Genomic DNA, 20,121 nt, shown 5'->3' on the forward strand with positions numbered 1-20,121 from the left:
TTGTCTTTCTTTTCAAGAAGTACTAAGTGACATAGGTATCAGTGTCATGTCACATTCATACTCCAGAAAAACAGAACAACACAAATTTCTCATCAATCATAATATTCAACATTAAATAACTCTACTGAATTTATTTCTGAAGCATTATGACACATCCATACCAGTGATTGCACCCAGGCAACAATAAACTAATCAAGTAGCATCTGTCATGTTGCCTTTCTGTTCACAACAATGGTGTAATGTTGCACAGTGTGAACCTTGTAACGTCATTGTCATTCTGTGAAGCTGCCCTAGAAACAGAAGGACAAGCCTTTTTTTTTTCTTCCTTTTTTTTGACTAGGATCCAAGACAAACTGGTTGGGAGAGTTTTAGCAATCGGCTTCACAAAGCTGATGCTACAAGGCATGAGACGTGCTGGTGTATCCTGCTTTCTGTTTTATTTCTTGTCAGTGTTATGCTGGCTGCCAAGCCAGCGTTCCTGCTGTGTTTTCTTGTTGGTTGGCGCTCGGAGTAGTGTCCCAAATGGCCAACAGAAGCTCTCCTCTGCCTGCTGCTGGTACATCACAGGGCCTACTGGCAAACCTTGTGTTGCTGTGTTTCACCATGGTGACACTGTTACAAAGGACTCCAGCTGGCTCACAGTGGGAACCTGCGTGAGGGAGTGTGACAGACAAAAAGAGAGAAGACAGAAAAATGGACAGAGCCTTGTCGTAACTTATCCTCATCCCTCCTGTTCCTCCTTTTCTTCAATCTACTTCGGTTTTTCCCTCTCTCTTAGCTCACCGCCCCCCCTACAGACCTTCACCCCCAAATACAGTGCAGCTGGGCTCAGCTGTCAGTCGTTCACCATCCACCCCCTTTTCTTTATCTTTGCATTTGTTTGGCTAGCAGTGGATTTCCCCTTAGCCTCCGCACGGGGGAGCTCACTTGCTCCTCCACCAACTCAGCCAACCCTCTTAAACCAAACCATCTGCTCTTTGAAGTGGCCTATCACAGATCCACAGATTGGAGGTTACAAAGCAGCTGTCTGCCTTCAATCTGAGCACAGTGATTAAAACAAAGGAAACAGCGCACACCTAGGCAGACACACGGAGTGGGACACAGCAATCTGTGAGTCAAGTAAAGAGGTGGGCTCCAGGATTGGCAAGTTCTGTTTTTGTTTCTGGGGCTAGAAAAATGAATGGAGGCCGCTTTGTCCCGGGGGAGGGAAGAAGGGTTTTCTTTGATATTATCAAAGCCAAGGGAGGGGAGAGTGCTCTGCCAAAAAGAAGAAAAAAAACGAGCCACTATTCACACCAGTTTGTCGGCATGAGACTTTTGAAGCATTTGTCAAATAAAAAGAGATTTGGCAGGGAGACACTAGAATTTTGTCATTCACAAACTCCTCTCCTCTTTTGGGATGACAATGATCACAGCAGGCTGCAGCTACCTCTGTGAGGGGGAGGACGAGATGAAATTCCTCAAGACCATTTCCACGAAGTGAGAACGCTGTCCTTTTCTGTTCCATGCAAGAGAATAAGTACTCTCTCCTGCTTGGTCTTTGATATTATTAGGTGAGGAGATCTTTCCTTAATTATCATGAAAGGATTTTATGGAATCCTGTGTCGCATTCCTGTTTTGCTCTGTCCTTGACCGTCTCTGCATGTGGGAGGTCTGGGCGCAGTGCACTTCTCCCAGCGCCTTCACTTGTGCAACAGAACCAAACTGTTTTGTCATATCGCTGGAAACTATGGGAAGCTTCACCTCTCACCCCCCTTCTCTCTGCCCCATGTCTTATCAAGACAGTTGTTTTCCTCTCACTTCAGTCAGGCCGGAACAAATTTAGGGATTCACTTGTTTTCATCACTGGAATTTTTTTAAAACGCCAACATAGTCCCTTGCACAGACCGGCACATTGTTGACAACGCCTCCTGATGGATGGAGAGCTTTTCACGGACAGGAAGTCTGCACTACCCCCCACCTACATCTTGATGTTGAGAGGCTGAAACATTACGCTGGCTTGTGTCAGTGTTATAAGTGTTTCTCTGCAGACCTGCGCATTTGCTCGTGTGTACGTGGGCCTGTCCAGACTCTTCTGTGTGTTTACTTAACCTGCCTTAGCATTCGAAACCGCTTGTCATTCTCTGGAGTCCCTGGCTCTTGCCCTGACAGCAAGGTGGGACGCTACCCTGCCGTCTCCGGTTTCATATAGTGCTTTATTGAGAGGATGAAAACCCTCTAACTCTTCTGAGGGCCCAAGAGGAGTGCACACACACACGCGCGCGCGCGCACACCCCCACACACACGCACACCCTCATGTGTGACTTTTAGATTACTTCAGGGGATAGATTGTCTGAAAGCAGCTGACATTTTATCCTTTGAACCTCCTGGTTGATAGGGGCAGGACCTCGCCCTCTCCCTCAGTGCATCTGCATGTGTTTTGTTGTTTCTTTTTTCCCTCTCCAATTTTTACCTAAAGGGCGGTTGCAGTACTTAACAAAAATGTTCGTATTCCTTTTTAAGATGTTTCTACTGTGCAACCACAAACTTCCATGTGTTGTATTTGATAGAAAAACACAAAGTACTGCATATACATGTGAAGTTAAATAAAAATGATTGATTGTTCTCCAATTTTTTACTTGTTAAATTCTGAGGCATGTTTTGATTTTTAATAACCTTGAATAAAATCAGATGTAACCAAGTGGAATCATTACTTATTAAATGGAGACCATCTGTGTATAATTTATTCTCAGTATAAATACAGCTCGTCTTTGAAGTTCTCAGGGGTTTGTTAGAGAACATTAGTGAGCAAACAGCGAGACCGAGTAGCACACCAGATGGTTATGGCATAAAGTTGTGGAGAAACCCAAAGCAAGATCAGGCTACAGAACTATTTCCCAAAGTTTGAACATCTCCAGGGTCTTTGTTGCCTCTGTTAGTACAGTGTATGACACAGTTGCAAAAATCTACCAAGACATGATCATCCACCTACACTGACGGGTTGAGCATAAATTACAGTTTGTGACTATGGATGAACTTCAAAGGTCTACCTCTCTGTTTGGAGTATCTGTTCAATGGACAACTGCTAACTATTCACCCCACAAAAATAGTATTTACAGAATACTATTGGCTCGGGCATCTGGTCAGGATGCCTCCTGGACGCCTCCCTGGTGAGGTGTTCCGGGCACGTCCCACCGGGAGGAGGCCCCGGGGAAGACCCAGGACACGCTGGAGGGACCATGTCTCTCGGCTGGCCTGGGAACGCCTCGGGATTCCCCCGGAGGAGCTAGAAGAAGTGGCTGGGGAGAGGGAAGTCTGGGCCTCCCTTCTGAAGCTGCTACCCCCGCGACCCGACCTCGGATAAGCGGAAGAAGATGGATGGATGGATGGATGGACAGAAAAGTTGTTAAGATAAAGTCATCATTGAGAGAAAGTCATTATGCTGTGGGTTCTTCAGCACAGACAGGCTAGTTGGTCAGAGTGTTGTTGGGAAGATGGATGGAGGTAAACAGAGCAATACTGGTGGTTTGAGGCTGCAACAGAGTTTACCCTGGTACAGTCAACATACTCCATCTAATCTGACTTAACGTTATTTTACAAAAAACAATAGAAAACAATTTCAGTATGCATGCATGCATGTACCGCATAAAATCCAAATAAAGCACACTTATTTGTATGGCTGAATACTCAAAAACTCTGAAAACTTTCAGGGGTCACACATTTTTAAAGCCACCACGTGCTTTCAAAATAGGCCCATTTTGTGGCTTGCTTACTTTATGCATCCTCTTAATTGTTCAAGTTGACTTTCCTGCTCACATTTCAAGCAGATGACATTCAGTTGTTGACGTGAATACATGAAGTTTTTTTGTTTTTTTTCTGATATGCTGTCATTAAAGACACTCACGTTGTCAAACATGATCTCAGCACAGTGCAGATCATCAAAGGTACATTTCCAGCCTGTCAAGGTCTGACTGAACTCTTGTCTGGGATCATCCAATCACTGCTGCAGCTGGAGGCGGCAGATGACTCAGGCAAATCAAAGTCAGGATGAAGTCATCCCTCTCTTCTCCTCCAGTATGTCAGGACACAAAGCAAACAAGATCCTCGGCTCTAATAGTTTTTAGACACGGCTACTGGCGCTGGGTGTGGCTGGCAACAGGTTGTCTGTTGCATGCAGAGCGCCAATCTCACTAGGGTAGGATGTTTGTCTTTTACAGGGATTAAAAGAGAGCCAGGAAACCCGCTGGCCTACTTTTGCCGCAGAGCACAGAGAGTGCGCGACCTAGTTTTGATGACAGCACCATTACAGGAAGAGGGGATTCCAAGTCATAATGTTGTTAGGAGATGGCCATTTTGGTCTCTTCACAGACAGGCTGTGTTTTCGTTGTCTGCTGGAGTGTTTCCATAGACAAGCTTCTGAGTCAGGGTGTGTGAGAGCTTCCATTGTCTGTACACGACCTGCAGCTGTAACATGAGAAGGAGGGAATGCTGACAGAAAGAATGACCGTGTTACAGAAGACAGCTTTCATTATATATATATTTTAAGATATTTATTCAGGTTGAATAGATCTCTATTGTTGATTTTTGTGGTGTCAATTAACCTCTGTGGTAATTACTTGTCCAAACAACAGACAGATTCTTCAGCAGGTAAACATTTTGTCAGCATTACCAAGTTGTTTTAGATACAGTCAGCTTGTAGAGAGCTTAACCATTTAGATCAGTGGGTCAAGTTGCTCACATGTTAATCCTCTTATAAGATGCATCTCTGATTTGTCAAAGTTGCCCCTAATCTACTGTTAACGTGACTACAACACTTGGACTATAGATGGTGAATTGATGCAGAAAAACTTTGGAACTAGTATTATGTAATTGCTTTAACAAAATAATTAGCATCGCAATTATTAGCCCCTCTGACTGTTCCTATGCAATTAACATTGCTGAAGCTACTTGGATTCATATGTGCTATCTCCATAAAATAAATCAGTTATGGACAGATAAAGGCCAATCAGTGCATCTCATTCACAGTGTAGATCATTGTGAATCGGACGCAAAAGCTTAGAGAGAGTGGTAGAAATGTTAGGATTTCATTCAAATCACATATTTGAATGTAAGCTTCTCTTGTTTTTCCCATTTTGAGGAATCAAAATAGGGAATGGACTATTCACATCGTGAATACACCCTAGGAAAATAAACCATCACAGATTATGATGGAAAAATTCATAGTCATCGATTTACATAATAAATATAGTGTACTTCGAAACACTTAAGACATTTATTTCATAGGAATTTTAAGAGGTTGAACCAGAGATTTAGATTTTCCCTCTTCACCTATACATACACACTGCATAAATATGCTCATTTTAAAAATAAACCCACCACCAAAGAAGTTGAGACTATGCAAATGTAATCAAATGTAAAATTTATTTTAAAGCTTTTATGCATCATTACCTTATGGTTTTATTTACTGTCAGTATGTGCAATATGCTTTTGATTTATTCTCCAGATATCAATACGTCTTTTTTTTGTTTGTTTGTTTTCCTGCTATTTTGCCGCAGTGTCATCATGCATCACTACATACAAAAAGACGCCTCCACCTGTGCCGCCAAGGACCACCCCGTCCAAACCATTCATCTCCATAACGGCCCAGAGCAGCACCGAGTCAGCCCAGGATGCATACATGGATGGAGGCTCCAGCCAGCGGGCCGGCATCAGCTCCCAGCAGGGCCTCTCCAACTCCACGGAGAGCATCGACAGCATGAAAGCCCTGACCGCGGCCATCGAGGCAGCCAACGCTCAGGTACACGGCCCCGCCAGCCAACACGTCACCAACAGCACCATCACCATCACCGCCACGGCAACCACCTCTGTCTCGGCCAACAGCAAGGTGCAGAGAGAAGCGCTCAGAAAGTGCCTCTCCATCGGGATTCAGGTGTGAAGAAAGCGAAACTTCCAATCACGCGTCTGAAAATAAAACGTGGTTGCCGTGTTGACAGATTCTTCCCTCCTCTTAGGTGGACCCGGAGGAAGGAGGGCCAACAGACGAGCAATCGAAATTCCAGTCGATAGGAATTCAGGTGGAGGATGACCGATGGTGAGTTGGGGGGCACAAAGAGAGAAACCGGATCAGCCTAAGGGGAGGCATGGTCTGTTTGGACTGGGCCTGTTTAGACAGATAGGGATTGTGGTGTGGGCTACAAGCTTTTGACTCCCACCCCTCCTTTCACACTGACAACTCCTCAGCAGCTGTCCCCAGTTTAGGGGAGGTTGGCGTCAGAGTCCCCTCATCCAGGGGCCCCAAGCGACAGCTGGGCTAGAGGATGTGGGGCGAGCTGAGAAGGGTGAGGGGGAAGAGTTGACAGCCATCTGTTGCTCAACACATTGTGATTCAGGCAACTTTGAGGGTCTGTGTTTGTGTATGTTTAGGACAGAGGAGAGAGAAAGCAGAGGGAGGGTGTTTTATTGGGTTTGTTTGCCTCAGAGAGACACAGAGTTTCTTTCTTGCTCGGTTTCAGGACAAGCAGCCCAGCTTGCACACCGTTTGTCACTCTTTGTCCACTTTTATTCTCCCCGCCAATACAGTGAACTTCTATTCAGTGACCGGTACTGGGTTTTTTTTTTACCTCTGTTGTCAAGGTGCTGTTAACTTCTAGATTTCAAAGAGATCAGCTACACTACAGAGCCGAGTCCAGCACTTTTTTTTTTTTCCAAATGCACACTTGAACAGTGTCTGAGAATGTGAGGGGATTTCCTCAAAGACTAGGTCTCAACTGATCAGCCAAGCTCGGATTTCCATGAGTCGCCAAGCCAAATATTAACTCATGCAGACACCTTCGAGTCTGTCTTGGCAGTGTGGGATGTTATGCAGCACAGAGAACTTCTTTTTCTTTCTCAGTTAATGTTTAGAGTTAGTTGAGCTGCATTTTTTTTTTGTGGTTTATATAAACTATTTACCCTTTGGCATGCACCTACTTTCCTGGTTTGCTTGGGATGTTTTAGATGTAAGAAAAGTAAAAAAAAAAATAATAATAAATGAAAATGACCGACCAAAGTGGTAGACTTTTTTTTCCTTCTAAAATGTCTGGAAATGTTCCCAATTACCCGCTTATTTCTTTCTGTATGACATAGCAAGTTTGTGGAGAATCTTTTAAAACATGCTGAAAATCAGCAACTTGTTGAGCTTTCAGGAGAGGGTTCAGATGTTTTGGTGGCAGATGGCTTTGCAGTCTGAGCTCTGCAGTGACTAAGCCACAGTCAGGAAATGTCTTTGTAACAGACAGCTTGGCGTCATTGCCTTTTCATTGTTACCTTACTTACTAAGGTATTGACATCTGACTTTAAGCTGAGAAGACAACAAGGAATCTCATCCTTTCTACTGTCACTTTCTGGATGTGTTGTTCTGTTACCAGTCACTCAGTTATTCTGTTTTACATTAATACTAATGTTTCAGTTTTCTAATATTTTGTGATTTAAGCAATTGTACAAAATCTAACTTATATCAATTCTCTCTTTGTGTTTACAATGCCTGTTGAAAGTATTAATGCCAATTGAACTATTGGACTACCTTCCTTTTGGTCACATTACAGACCCAAATTTCAATGTATTTGGCTTATTTACAGGGTTCCTAAACTGTCTGAAGAGAACTGCAGAACTTTATAATCTTCCAAATCAGGATAAGTGCATAAAAAACTTAGTGTGGAAAAATAATTTTAAGTTTTCTGGCTTCACTTTTTATCATTATCGAAAAAATTAAAAATCTAATCAAATCGGTACTGTGTGAAGATGAGGAGCCATTTGCATTTATTTGTGTTTATTTGATGGCCTTTATTTTTGGTTTGATCACCACAACTTGTCCAACTCACAGATCATTTTAATACAAAAATAAAGACAAAGTCATTCAAAAAAGAAAAAGGGGTCATTTTATGGCTTTTTTGACCTCTAAGATACTTATTTTGGGTTTCAAACTGGACCCAAGTTTCTTGAACTGGATTGGGTGTAGATACCAAAAAAATAGATATCACTAAAGCCAATTTGGTATTCAGAGGATCTAGAATAACCCAATCCAATATTATTCTGGGTTTAATTTAATTTCAATTATAAATTTAATCAGATATAAGTTTATGAAGATGCCAAATGATGCCCTTTTACCATGCTTCTCAGGTGGAAACAATCTTTATTACTGTATAGTTTCATGTTTTATGGGGGAAAAATAGTTAAAAACAACCCAACTCTCTAAATGTTTTCTACAAGTGTGAGTAAGGCATCCCCACAGCATGATAGTGCCACCTCCATGTTTCCCACCTACGACGGCATGTTCAGAGTAATGGGCAGTTTAAATTATTGGTTTCCCAATTAAATATATTGAAATTTCCGGTTGTAAAGTGACTAGATGTGAAAATATTGTGTAAAAGCCTTGCATGTCGTCATTTATTGCCTTTTCTCCTTAAAAGCCTTTCTTCCTTTTGACCTCCTGTTAATCAATACACCTACATGTCTAGGCTGTGTTTTGCCTCGCCTCTCTCTTCCCCTGCAGGAAGTTGTAGAAATTCAGCTGAAGTCATTAGAAGTGAACACCTGCCCGCTGCAGTTACTCTTTAACTGCTCTTCACACATACTTACACACACCAGGGCTGCCTGTATGCACACACGAAGCGCAAACACACACGCTGTTTGATCTGCTTTCTGCCACTCCCCCTGGTCTTGCTCTCCTGCTCTTGCTCACAGAAGAGGAGGGATGAATGAGGGAGAGGAGGTGGGGGACTAAAGATGAATGCTTCTGGAGGAGGAGTGTTCCTCCGGAGATGGGCTGAGGCAGGGGTGATGGAGTTCTGGTTGATCGTACAGTCAGGTCAAGCTTAGGTTCTTGTGTGAGAACACTGTGGTCATGTTTGGGTCAGAGCGCTTTGAATATACTTGGTTACTGAGTCACTGGTGCATCCATTGCAATCATGCAAACCTAACGCCCGCATCCCTCCTGTATTTTGTTCATTATTGGCCTGTTAAGCAGCACTTTGTCTATGTGTGTCTGGCTTCACAGTCACATTGTGTGAAGAACTTAGTAAACCCTGGCAGGCTGTGGCACAGCGCTTCAGAGCCAAACATTACTCCGCAGCCTCCCAGGTGTGTGAATGAGGGTGTTTTTCAAGCCTTGTACCCTGTATGTGCACGTCGGCTCTGCAGCAGTCCTTGCGGTGTGACAGGTGTTTGCACACACTATTGCTCCTGAATGAGAGGTGACAAAACACTACCTATGCACACACACATATGCTTAAAACGATCGGCACTACAAAAGCTATTCATCACTATCTGCGGCGAGATCACTGCGATGATGATTTCAATTTTTCACTCTCGGCAGCCCCTCCTGGAAATCCATGTTAATGAGTTGGCTGTGGCATAAAAAGAGAAAAACACGAACTACTCCTTACCAAAGTTTCCACACCTCTTCATTTTACATTTTATGTTACAACCTCAAATATCAATTTAGTTTTATTGTGATTTTTTGTGAGAAGCCAACAAAGAGATGTGTGATTTCCCATATTAACGTTCCACCGCACATACAGATGTGCAGTATAAGATTTTGTGTTTCCACAGCATGACCTTGCCACTGTCATGTCTCATAATGTTTGATGGAGGTCAAAAGTGTCACATTTTAGAATTTTCTTCCAATTTTCAATAATCCACTACTTTGTGATTGTCACATAAAAATCTCAAGAAAATATTATTATGGTTCTAAAATGGTAAAACCTTTAAAAAGATCAAGGAGTAAGAATACGTTTGCTAGGTACTGTATGAACTCTAATACCTTACCTTGTTTCTGCATCTGTCTGTAGTCACCGCAGGATGACCCGGTCCAACAGCGTGACCACAGCTGTGCAGGCCGACCTCGATGACCCGGCTGATGCCCCTGAGCTCCCGCTGCGGCAGTATGCCACTATGCCTCGCCAGCATTCCCACGACGCCGCCACCTCCACCGTCAGCATCCAGGGCTCTGGGAACCACTACCACGCCTGTGCCACAGATGAGTATGGCGAGGTGGGCTTTGACCCATCCATCCTGCCTCCCCCGGACCCCTGGATGGACAGCGTGCCCGAGCCGGCTGCAGCAGTGCAGGCCCTGGAGGCCGTGAGCAGGTCGGTGTGCCCCCGTGATGGGCGCTGGTTCCTCAAGCTACTGCAAGCTGAGACGGAACGTATGGAGGGCTGGTGCCGACAGATGGAGCAGGATGAGGTGGAGAATGAGCTGCCTGATGAGGGTAAGTTAGATAATTTGATGTAAATGTCACATAAAGACATTAACATTAATTGTACAGTAGTATTAGATGTGGCTTCCCATCATTGCATCCTCCCTGGATTTAGAGGGTGCAGGCATTCGTGGTATTGGACCACAATAGCTTCTTGTTCCTGTCTCAGGCCCTTTGGCCTCTACAGACATACCGTGCATGCTTATCAATAGGCCACTGCTGGCCCCAGCTCCACATGTGTCTTCTAGTCTGTGTAATGATCTTCCACCCAAACAGTGCAGCCCTCAGTGCTGCTCCAGAGCAAGTATTTGATCTTGAAGAAACCCATGAGCAGCTCCCAAGTGCATGGTCATACCAGTGTGAGCAAACAAGCCCCCAGGCAGGAGGCCCTGTATTTATACCTGTCCTTACTGCGCAGCTGATTTCATGCCTTACTGAAAATGTCATTGCTTATGCAGCTAGTGTTTTTGGTTCCAGGCAAGAGATTCTTTCACAGAGCGCAGAGAACAGGGAGGGTGTCTCAAGGTTATGTTTTCCCAGATCCCACGCTACCAGACACACACACACATGCGCACACGCCCGCATACACAAACATCCCGAGGGAGCTGAAGACTTAGTGCCGATTCATTACTCCCCATCTCAGGTTCTGATTCTTCTAAATGTGGCATTTTAACTTGCCTGGTAAATGGTGTGCAATATGGGGCAGAAATATGCAATTTAAGCAAATATTCAATTTTCCAGGATGGATTATATCCTCTAAAGCACCTGTCCTTTTGTTACATTACCAATGCACCTCCCCTTCTATAAATGGTGCAGCATGCCTGCAGTATGCAGCTCTGTGAGTAATTGCATTGTGAATTGCGTGCGTGTGTGTCTGGTATGTCGGTGCACGTGTGTGTGTGTGCATGCATGTGCTTCTATGTCTTTTTTTTTTTTCTGCAGTCCTAGGGAAGATCCGCAGTGCAGTGGGGAGTGCCCAGCTGCTGATGTCCCAGAAGTTTCAGCAGTTCCGGGAGCTGTGTGAGGAGAATCTGGTATGTGTCACCTCATCCTCTGCATGCCGTCCCTCTGTAACCCCTTCCCCCTCTTTACACTGACATCATCCTGCACAAATCATGCTGACAGGCCAGACTAGCAGTCATTTAGTATGCATCCAGTGTAGACATTCCATCTATTCCATCCATCACATATAGAAAAGATCTTACTGAGTTTAACTAGTAGCCTGATGAAGATGGATCTTTGAATTCAGACACTTGTACATTTAACTCCTTACCCTTTGTTGCACAACCTTATGTAACAAAAAAAGACACTACTTATTGAAACTAAATTGTGAAAGGTTTTGCTTTCTGTTTTGCCTTGTATAACTGCCTACTAAATGACAAGAAGATAGCCTCTCTTCCTAAAGTATTTATATTCTTTTGTCACATGACAAAAACATTTCAATGTATTTTAATGTTTTTTTCTTTTTTTGGTGATAGACCAACTCAAAGTTGAGCATAATTGTAAAGTGGAAGGAAGATGGGATACGATTTTCAGCAATTTCCTACAAATAAAAGTCAATTGTGCATTTGTACTGGCCTGTTACACTGACAGCCATGAACAAAATCCAGACAACACCTAGCTAGTAAACAGAGCTAACGTGTATAATTCCCATTATGAATTCAGCTGTTCCTTGAGGGCCACTGAAGTTGGTTGGAGAACATTGGTGAGCAAAGACCAGGGGTCACACCAGATGTTTTAGGTATCAATGTCCAGGTTATAAGGCCCAATCTTTGAACATCTTAAATGGCATTTCTTAGTCCATCATCTGAAAAGAAAAGCAATATAGCACAACTGTAAAATCTACCAGGACATGGTGATCCACCTAAGCTAACAGAAGAACATTTATCAGAGAACTAGCAATGGAAAAGTAGAATGATGCTCTACATCGATTCCGACTGAGATTACGGTGATCCTACATTTCTCTAATTTTTATTTGGAAATAAATAAATAATGTTTATTTCATTTTCCTTTTACTTCATGATTATATTTTGCTCTTTGTTGGTCTGTCATGTAAAAGTCCAAAAATGACATTAAAGTTTATGGCTGTAAGGTGAAAAAACCTAAAAAGTGAAAGATTAAAAAAAAAGCTTCTTTGTCCTCGCTTGAAGAAAAACAAGGGGTATTGTAGTTGTCAAGGAACATACTGTAAATCAGCCCATTTTCCACTTATTACAGTATGGTGCTAAGTGTCTGATAAACGCCGCCTCCTTCAAATATGTGCCAGTAGAAAAACCAATAATCAAAGCTGTGAGTAATCAAGCATATAAACAGTATTTGTCTGCATGCTTGTGTTCATGTGTATATGTCAGAATCCAAATGCACACCCGCGACCCGTCTCCCAGGATCTGGCGGGTTTCTGGGACATGCTCCAGCTGTCCATCGAGAACATTAGCCTGAAGTTTGACGAACTCCACCAGCTCAAAGCCAACAACTGGAAACCTCTGACCCCCCCAGAAATTCAGGTGCGCACACATGAGGCACACATAAAATCCCACAGAGCAAATCTTAAGTGCTTTAGCCTCCAATATGGATTTGGAATGCATTAGTAACCTTGCATGCTTTCTGCTGTCATATTAGCTTTGTTGTAGCATGTATATATGTGTTGCCTGCCTGACGCCGCTACTTGTCTTGTGTGTTTTGCTCTATCTCGTTATTGACAGTGAGCTGCTTTTGAGAAGCCACTCTACCTGCCATGCACCGTTGGGGCCTGTCCATCTCCAATGGTCTTTTTACCTCACACAAAGGCCACCATTGTGCTCTCTTACCCCACACAAATGGCTGCCACCGTGAACCATAACCTCATTTGAGATTGCATGTTCTCACATTATGCCGCCAACTGCTCTGCATAACCTCCATACAAACTTACAGTTTCCCTGCTTATTTAGCTTCCGCCTGCCCACAAAGGAATCCCAGCTTTAAGATTGTTTGTCATCCCTGTCCAGGAAAGAAGGATGCCCCCCCCTGTGCCAAAGAAGCCCCTGAAGGGCCACCCACCTCTGGCTAGGGACCGCTCGCTGGAGAGCTCTGAGCGCCAGCGCCTGGAGGCTCGCAAACGCTTGCTTGCTGCCAAACGTGCCGCGTCGGTGCGGCAGAGCTCGGCCACTGAGAGCGCAGACAGCATTGAGATCTATATTCCCGAGGCTCAGACCAGACTCTGAGACACACGGAAGTGTACGCCTACATGTCTAATATTCTACACTGTCTCATAAACACTGTAGTAGCACTGAATGGTAAGGCTAGGGTGCTAGCATAATATAATCACCTTTTCTGCCGACTTTCCAGATCACTGTGGGCTCACTCGCCGTGGAGGGTGTCTGAACAAGAATTGTACATTTACAGTATTTATTGAATTATTTATATATCTCACGCTCATTTTCTTTTTCCCAGCTTTGATGTAGCAATTCTGTTCATCACTCACAAAGATTTGTCTAAAAACAAAAACACCTCTTCTGTTAATATACATGAGAAAGAGATCACGTCCTTGGCACTTTTACACATTTTGTCACATTACAATCACAAATTTCAGTGTTTTATTCTGATTTTATGCCATATTGCAGCACTAATTACTGCTTTTACAAAGAAAGCCATTCCTCACCATGTTTCACAGTGAAAATTTACAGTTAATATTCTACCATGCGTAGTGTGTTGCATCTCCACAGCATGATGCTGACACCGCCATGTGTCAGTGTGCGACAAGTGGATTCACAATTCTATTGCACAACATAAAGTAAAAAAGAAAAAAATCTTAATTTTACTTATTTTCAAAATTAATATCATTGTACTGTACATCAATCTCTGCCCAATCTAATGTATTTTGGTTTTCATCTGGGAAGTGCACACCTAAGACTTTGTTAAAACAAGACCACTGTCTGGAAACTGTTGGTATTTTAGATGTTTGAGAAAAAGTTCCACATTTAGACGACACTGCATCACTGTTTAGACAACACCGCCAAGAAGCCTTGAATCTGCTGTAGTTGTCATGGCAGGTATCTAACTATATGGCGTCGAAATTCTTGTAGAGATGTAGATGCAGTTAGAGATGTAGATGCAAACCAGACAGTTTAAGACATCTCCATATCAGAAGATGTCTTAAACTGAAAATATTGAGTAGCACACAGTACAATGCTAACCACCTTTTTTTTTGTTTTTTACTGTTATCGCCCATGCATACGTAGAACAAATCCTGCAGCTGTGCGTTCTGCACGTGTGCCCTTTCACACCTGCAGAATACTTCACACCTCTGTTGGGGGTGTTCCGGAAAGTTCCACTCTAAGAGCAGGTTTCCTCACCAGAGACGTGTAAACAAGCGGCTGGAACGCAACAAAAATATTTGGGTTTCACCTAAAATCATCTCCTTGTAAACATAGTTTAAACATAGTGTCAGATTCTCACACCTGAGCTTTGGAACTCTGCCGCTCCCCCAGAGGTATACTATAATGTTATCTAACAAACCTCAAACGTAAGGCTTACAAAACAGTCATATTCAAACTGACATTCAGTTAGGCACAAGTGAAGTCTCATTAAAAGTGGGCTCATTTTTAATTAATTTTATTTAGAGGTATCAGAATAAAGAGGGCTAAATACAAAATCACACCACACTTTTCAAATTTCTGTGTGTAAAAGTATTTGTAAAGCTGTGTATTCTTTTCCATTCACATCACCATCACATAAAACATGAATATTTGCGGTTGCAATGTGACGTTAAAACAAGTTCAAAGCATTTGAATACTTTTGCCAGGTTGCGTATTTGGCACAACTAGATGTCTGTCTAAGCTTCATTGGAGCAGTTTGAAAGGCCGGATCTACATGAGGCCAAGCAGTTGGGACTGCAGTCCTTCTTTTGAAGGAGCCACAGGCTTAAGTTTGTGTGTTTGCGTGTCACAACGTGTGTGTGCTTTCATTCAGATCTCAAAAGTGCTTCCTATTTTTCTAGAGCCTAAAGAGTCCTGACTGTCAAGGTAGCAGCATAAACAAACTGAGTCTGTCCTGTCTCATTTCAACTCAGTAAGACGTCTGTAAAAAGGAAACACAAGTATAACGTAACATGACTCGCATGTGGACGTTCTTTTTTATTTTTATTTTTTTTTAACGTTTATTCCTAGACAAGTGTTGTGTTCACACACCTCCTGTATATCAGACTAAGCTAAAATACTGATATTTGGTACAATATAATGTAGTTGTACTATATTTTTCTTAAATGTCATTTACAGCCAAGAGACGTCTTGGTAGAATTGAGTCTAGAGAAGTGGAAAGGGACTATTTCTCCTCACTGTGTGTGCATCTCTGCCTCCAAATGAAGCAATTACTGAAGGTCATACAGAAGAATTCTATTTCTAATATTTTGTATTCATGTTTAATTTATTGATGGGGGAGGGATGATTGTTTATTGACATTGTGATTATTATTATAAATATTAATATGCACTAACTATACGGCCCTTATACTGTGTTTGGGTTTTGTTTATTGGCTCTTCTGCATGAAAGGCACCTTTTGGGTTTTTTCTTCTGTTCCTGTGATCAGCCTTAATTTCTACTACAATAGTTGAGCACAACAGCAGTCTCAGGGGAAGGGGGGAGTGTGTGTGTGTGTGAGGGTGTGAGTGACTGTGTGTCTTACTTCACATGAGTGTTTTAGTAAATCAGTAAATTCAAATGTCATAGAAAAGTTCATTTACTACAGACAAATTGAAAATTTAACATGGAATAATAACACAGAGTAAAATATTTCAAGGGTTTTTATTATAGTTAATTTGATCATTTTATTACAGTTGTTAGTTGTTGTTTTCTGGCCATGTGATGGCATACACATTCATATGGGGAAATTTTGACTTGCCAGTGTTGCCGTTACACAAGTAAGAAAAGTTCATTTCTATAGAAGCTGCCTGGGTCGCAGCATACTAAGGAAAAATTTTGTGAAAGGAAAAGCTGTTACATCGGCTATAAGTAGATAATGATTCTTTTTAGAAAAAAAAGATCCTGTGAAATATTTAAATCCAAATAAAAATAATCATAATTGCCTATAAAGTGTCATCTTTAAAATTAGCTGGAATATATTACTCTGTGTGTAATGAATGCCTGTATGAATTTAACATTTGGAATTTAATTACCGCATTAAGTACTGTTTCTATGCTAATCTAATTTATTGAACTGCACCTCTACTGTATGTGACCCAAAGTTCCATCTCTTGTTGTGTTTAGTCCTTCTTATAAGGATTATCCCACATAAACTGAAAATAATTTCTGCCATATTCTGAACAATTTTGATGTTGGGGACACTTGACCCAACTTTCTTCAACTGTAACAAGGTATTTCAGTCAGCTGCTTGAATGTGGAGACAATCCTCATCCGGCCTATAGTCATTTTTATTAGTTTAGCTAACCGAACAGCAGGATGTCATGTGCAATTTAGTTGTCCATGTTGATCTGATAACGTTTGTGCCATTGAATATGCGGGAATACATTTGATCCTGCTATTTTACCTTACAAAACAGCTACCTTACGTTTTCATCAAGAAAGAAGTCATTTGTGATGGAAGTGATGATGTAATCTTACAATTGGTATTTCTTTTGCTGGATGGATGAAATTTTAGAGAATACACATAATATTTTTGGTCAAGGCCATTTTAGTTGTTTTTTTTTTTTTCATTTATTTTTTTATTTACTTGTATTTGCATTAAATTGTCTGATAAAAGATAGAACCTCTATTTCTGTTTTTTAGTATAACATATCAGTATAAACCTCCTCATATAGCAGGGAATTAGAAACCAGAATGTTGAATTGTGGGCAACAATCTTGACACTTCTGAAGCTTGTGACGTACACCAGCATCTCAATAAATTAAAATATCTTTGAAAACTTAGCCTATTTTAATAATTCAGTTTAGAAAGTGAAACTCATATGCACTCGTTACACAGTGATATAATTCAAGCTTTTATTTCTACTCATTTTGATGATCATGACTTAACACCAATACAATTTTAACCAAAATTGTATTAGCATTAATGTTAGATAACACCAAATAAAAATAATTTCCAATATCTAATGCCAGGGCTACTGAAAGCAATGTAAATGTACATTAGAGTATGTACACTTAGTACTTGGTTGGGGCTTCTTTTGCCTGAAACTACTGCTTCAGTCTGCTGAGACATGGAGGTGAACTGCTGGTGTCTCTGTAGTTTAACAGAGTTCAGGTCAAGAGGGTTTCCTGGCCAGTCAAACACAGCAACACTTTTGTGATTGAATATTTGAATGGACTTTGCTTCACCGATACCTTTAAACCAGCAGTTACCTGTGTGCTCTGTCACATTTCTTCACCCGTTTTACTGACTTTTACTGAACTTTCAATGCAAGTTTCTCGAACAGCTGTGAGCTGTGGTAGCTTACTCTCCTTGTGGAGGCTGTCAGTGACAACTGTTGGATAACTATCATGTCTGCAGTCTTCTCAATGATCGCATTACCCAAAGGTTCAAGTACTTTGACTTTTCCCAGCATGTTTTACATCATAAAGTAAAAACAAATATTTTTATCCAGTTCAAATTTCCAAGACTGATGTTTTTAAAAAGTAACCAAAGGGTTCGTTGGAGTTGTAATTTTGAGAAAGTTGAGACACTGAGCATAATAAAAAGCAAATGCCATTGGTTTTTTCCAGTTGCATCCAGGTTTTGAGTTGAGAGATATATGGGCCAGCAGCAGAATTTTTTGAAAAACCTGATTCTCTGAAATGATGGCTATTCATTAGCTGAAAGACATAATCATTAAAATTAAGACAAATAAAGGCTTTAAATATCACTTAAATTGTAAAATTACATGAGTTTCACATTTTGACTTGAATAACTGAAATTAAACTTTTTGACGATATTATAATTTGAGGTGCACCTGTGGTTGGTCAGATAAATATTTGTACATAAATGAATGTTTCCCTATGTAAATGTAAACTAAAACACATGAATAACACACTGAACAGATATACATTTTGTAATTATGTTATTACACTGTTGATGTTATGGCACATGTATAAGCTCTTATCAGCATTAAAAAAAAGAGTCCTTGCTGTTATTTTGTTGGGTTCATTTCTTCTTTCCCTGTCTCCACATGTGTTTTCAATTGGAATATAATTAAGCAGATTAGTAGGTCGTTTTTGGGCGTTTCCCCTTCCGCAGGGGCAGAGCCCCATAATTAGACGGCACTCTCGGGCTCGGTTTAGCCTTGATGCTCCCGTACACAGCGCAGCTTCTGGTGATTTGTCACTCACACATCAGTCATGCTGAGAGGGAGGCACATTGGTCTTGGTGGTCACAATTGGGGTTAGGGGTTTGTGCTGTGATGGTTGTGGGAGGATGTTGTCTTTGTGTGCACTCTGGGCCAAGGTCTTCTACCATATGCATGCTTCAACTTGGTGGTTAGTACCTGCTGTTCCTGAAGGTCTCCTTTAAACTTTTATTGGTGTGAAAGTTTTTAGAAAGCATAAAAATTGTAAACACTTATACCAGAGCATTTGGGACTTAAAACGCTTCCAGACATTTTTAGTTGAGATCTAACAGGAACCAATATGTAGTTCTCTATTCTCTAATCTACAGAAAACTAAAAACAAGAATAGATTTTTCTTTGTCATACTAAATCATGATTCCACTCTAGAATTGAGTGTTTACTGTTATACTTTTCAAGAGCTGTATGTACCAAGTCCATTATTAAGCTCCAGACATAAATTAATATCCCATACCTAAAGACAGAATATTTCATCATTTATATCCTTAGAACAAGAGGATTTCATTTGTTTCATTATACATTTTTTTAGTATATTTGAAACAACGGATTAAACAAATTAGCTTTTGAGCTAATGGGTCAATACAATTCTAGTTTTATGGCATGTTCAAGTGACTGGAATTTTTTTTAAATAGAACAATTTATATGAGGGCTACTTTGGAAACTAAACCTTCCAGTTTAGTTATTTATAGAGAAGTCTGTGGTTATTTACTCTGGAGACTGTAGTTAGCAGTGTGGAACAAACATAGTAAAATGCATGCTGTAAAAAAGAAAGCATCAAACAATATTTTTGGTTTCTATTCTTTTAATAGACCTCAAATATTAAGTTTTTTTAAAAAATTTTCAAACACTGTGCTCTGAGGTGATTGGAGGTGGTGCACCACTAATGATGTCTCCTGAGTGAAACATGTAGATGATAGAACATGAACATGCATGAACAGAATGGTAAAACAGTATTTGCTTAATTCAAACACTACAGATTTACATGTATCGTTCTTAACAAATGTTGCACACAGGAACATCATTTTTGGTGCACTGCCCTCTGTCCCCATTGGCTGTGAAATAATCCTTTGATTTTGTGAGAATAACTTCTCAGTGTGAACACAATGATGATTCATTTTTTCATGAAATAGTTTTTTATATTAACTGAAATATTTCAGATTAGAGATGTTTTAACATAGCAGAAATCTGCTTTGGTCTTGGACCCTCTTCAGCTAACAGTCAGTTTGGTGCTAACTAACCTGTATGTACTAAATTATGACACTATAAGAGACTTGTCTATTCCAAGTTATATGTTATTTGCTTTTTCTCACTTTTAAGCTCACATCAGAAATTCTGAACTACCCCTTTACGTACCCCTTCTGCCCAAACAAACAGCAGGCGTAAAAGGGAAAAATGTTACAGTGGTTCAATTTTATTGTACTTTGTGAAACTTTCAAGGTGTACAAGTCATTAATTACTTTTGCCCAATATGTTTAACATGCTCTATTTTGTTGAATGTTTCAAATGGAGAGGCCATTGTTGGAGAAGGAAATGTACAATCGTCATTGTAAATAATCATGACTTGGTCAATATCAATCTAATGTAACTATGATGGCAGTTTAAA

General features: G+C 41.1%; 1 protein-coding gene across 4 annotated transcripts in view; it reads left to right on the top strand.

Moving 5' to 3' along the window:
• Window positions 1-18,308, top strand: part of dlgap1 (DLG associated protein 1) — a 102,673-nt gene extending 84,365 nt beyond the window's left edge. For 2 of the 4 annotated variants that reach the window (XM_005798586.2, XM_023326599.1), the window contains exons 7-12: window positions 5,535-5,908; window positions 5,991-6,070; window positions 9,807-10,228; window positions 11,159-11,250; window positions 12,568-12,720; window positions 13,201-18,308. In XM_005798586.2, coding sequence (XP_005798643.1) covers window positions 5,535-5,908; window positions 5,991-6,070; window positions 9,807-10,228; window positions 11,159-11,250; window positions 12,568-12,720; window positions 13,201-13,416 — 1,337 coding nt within the window. In that variant the 3' untranslated portion in view covers window positions 13,417-18,308. The other 2 variants (XM_023326601.1, XM_023326600.1) reach the window with 2 other exon arrangements.
• Window positions 18,309-20,121: the final 1,813 nt, after the last annotated feature.

Source organism: Xiphophorus maculatus, chromosome 21 (assembly GCF_002775205.1).
Source record: "Xiphophorus maculatus strain JP 163 A chromosome 21, X_maculatus-5.0-male, whole genome shotgun sequence".
NCBI classification, from domain to species: Eukaryota; Metazoa; Chordata; class Actinopteri; order Cyprinodontiformes; family Poeciliidae; genus Xiphophorus; species Xiphophorus maculatus.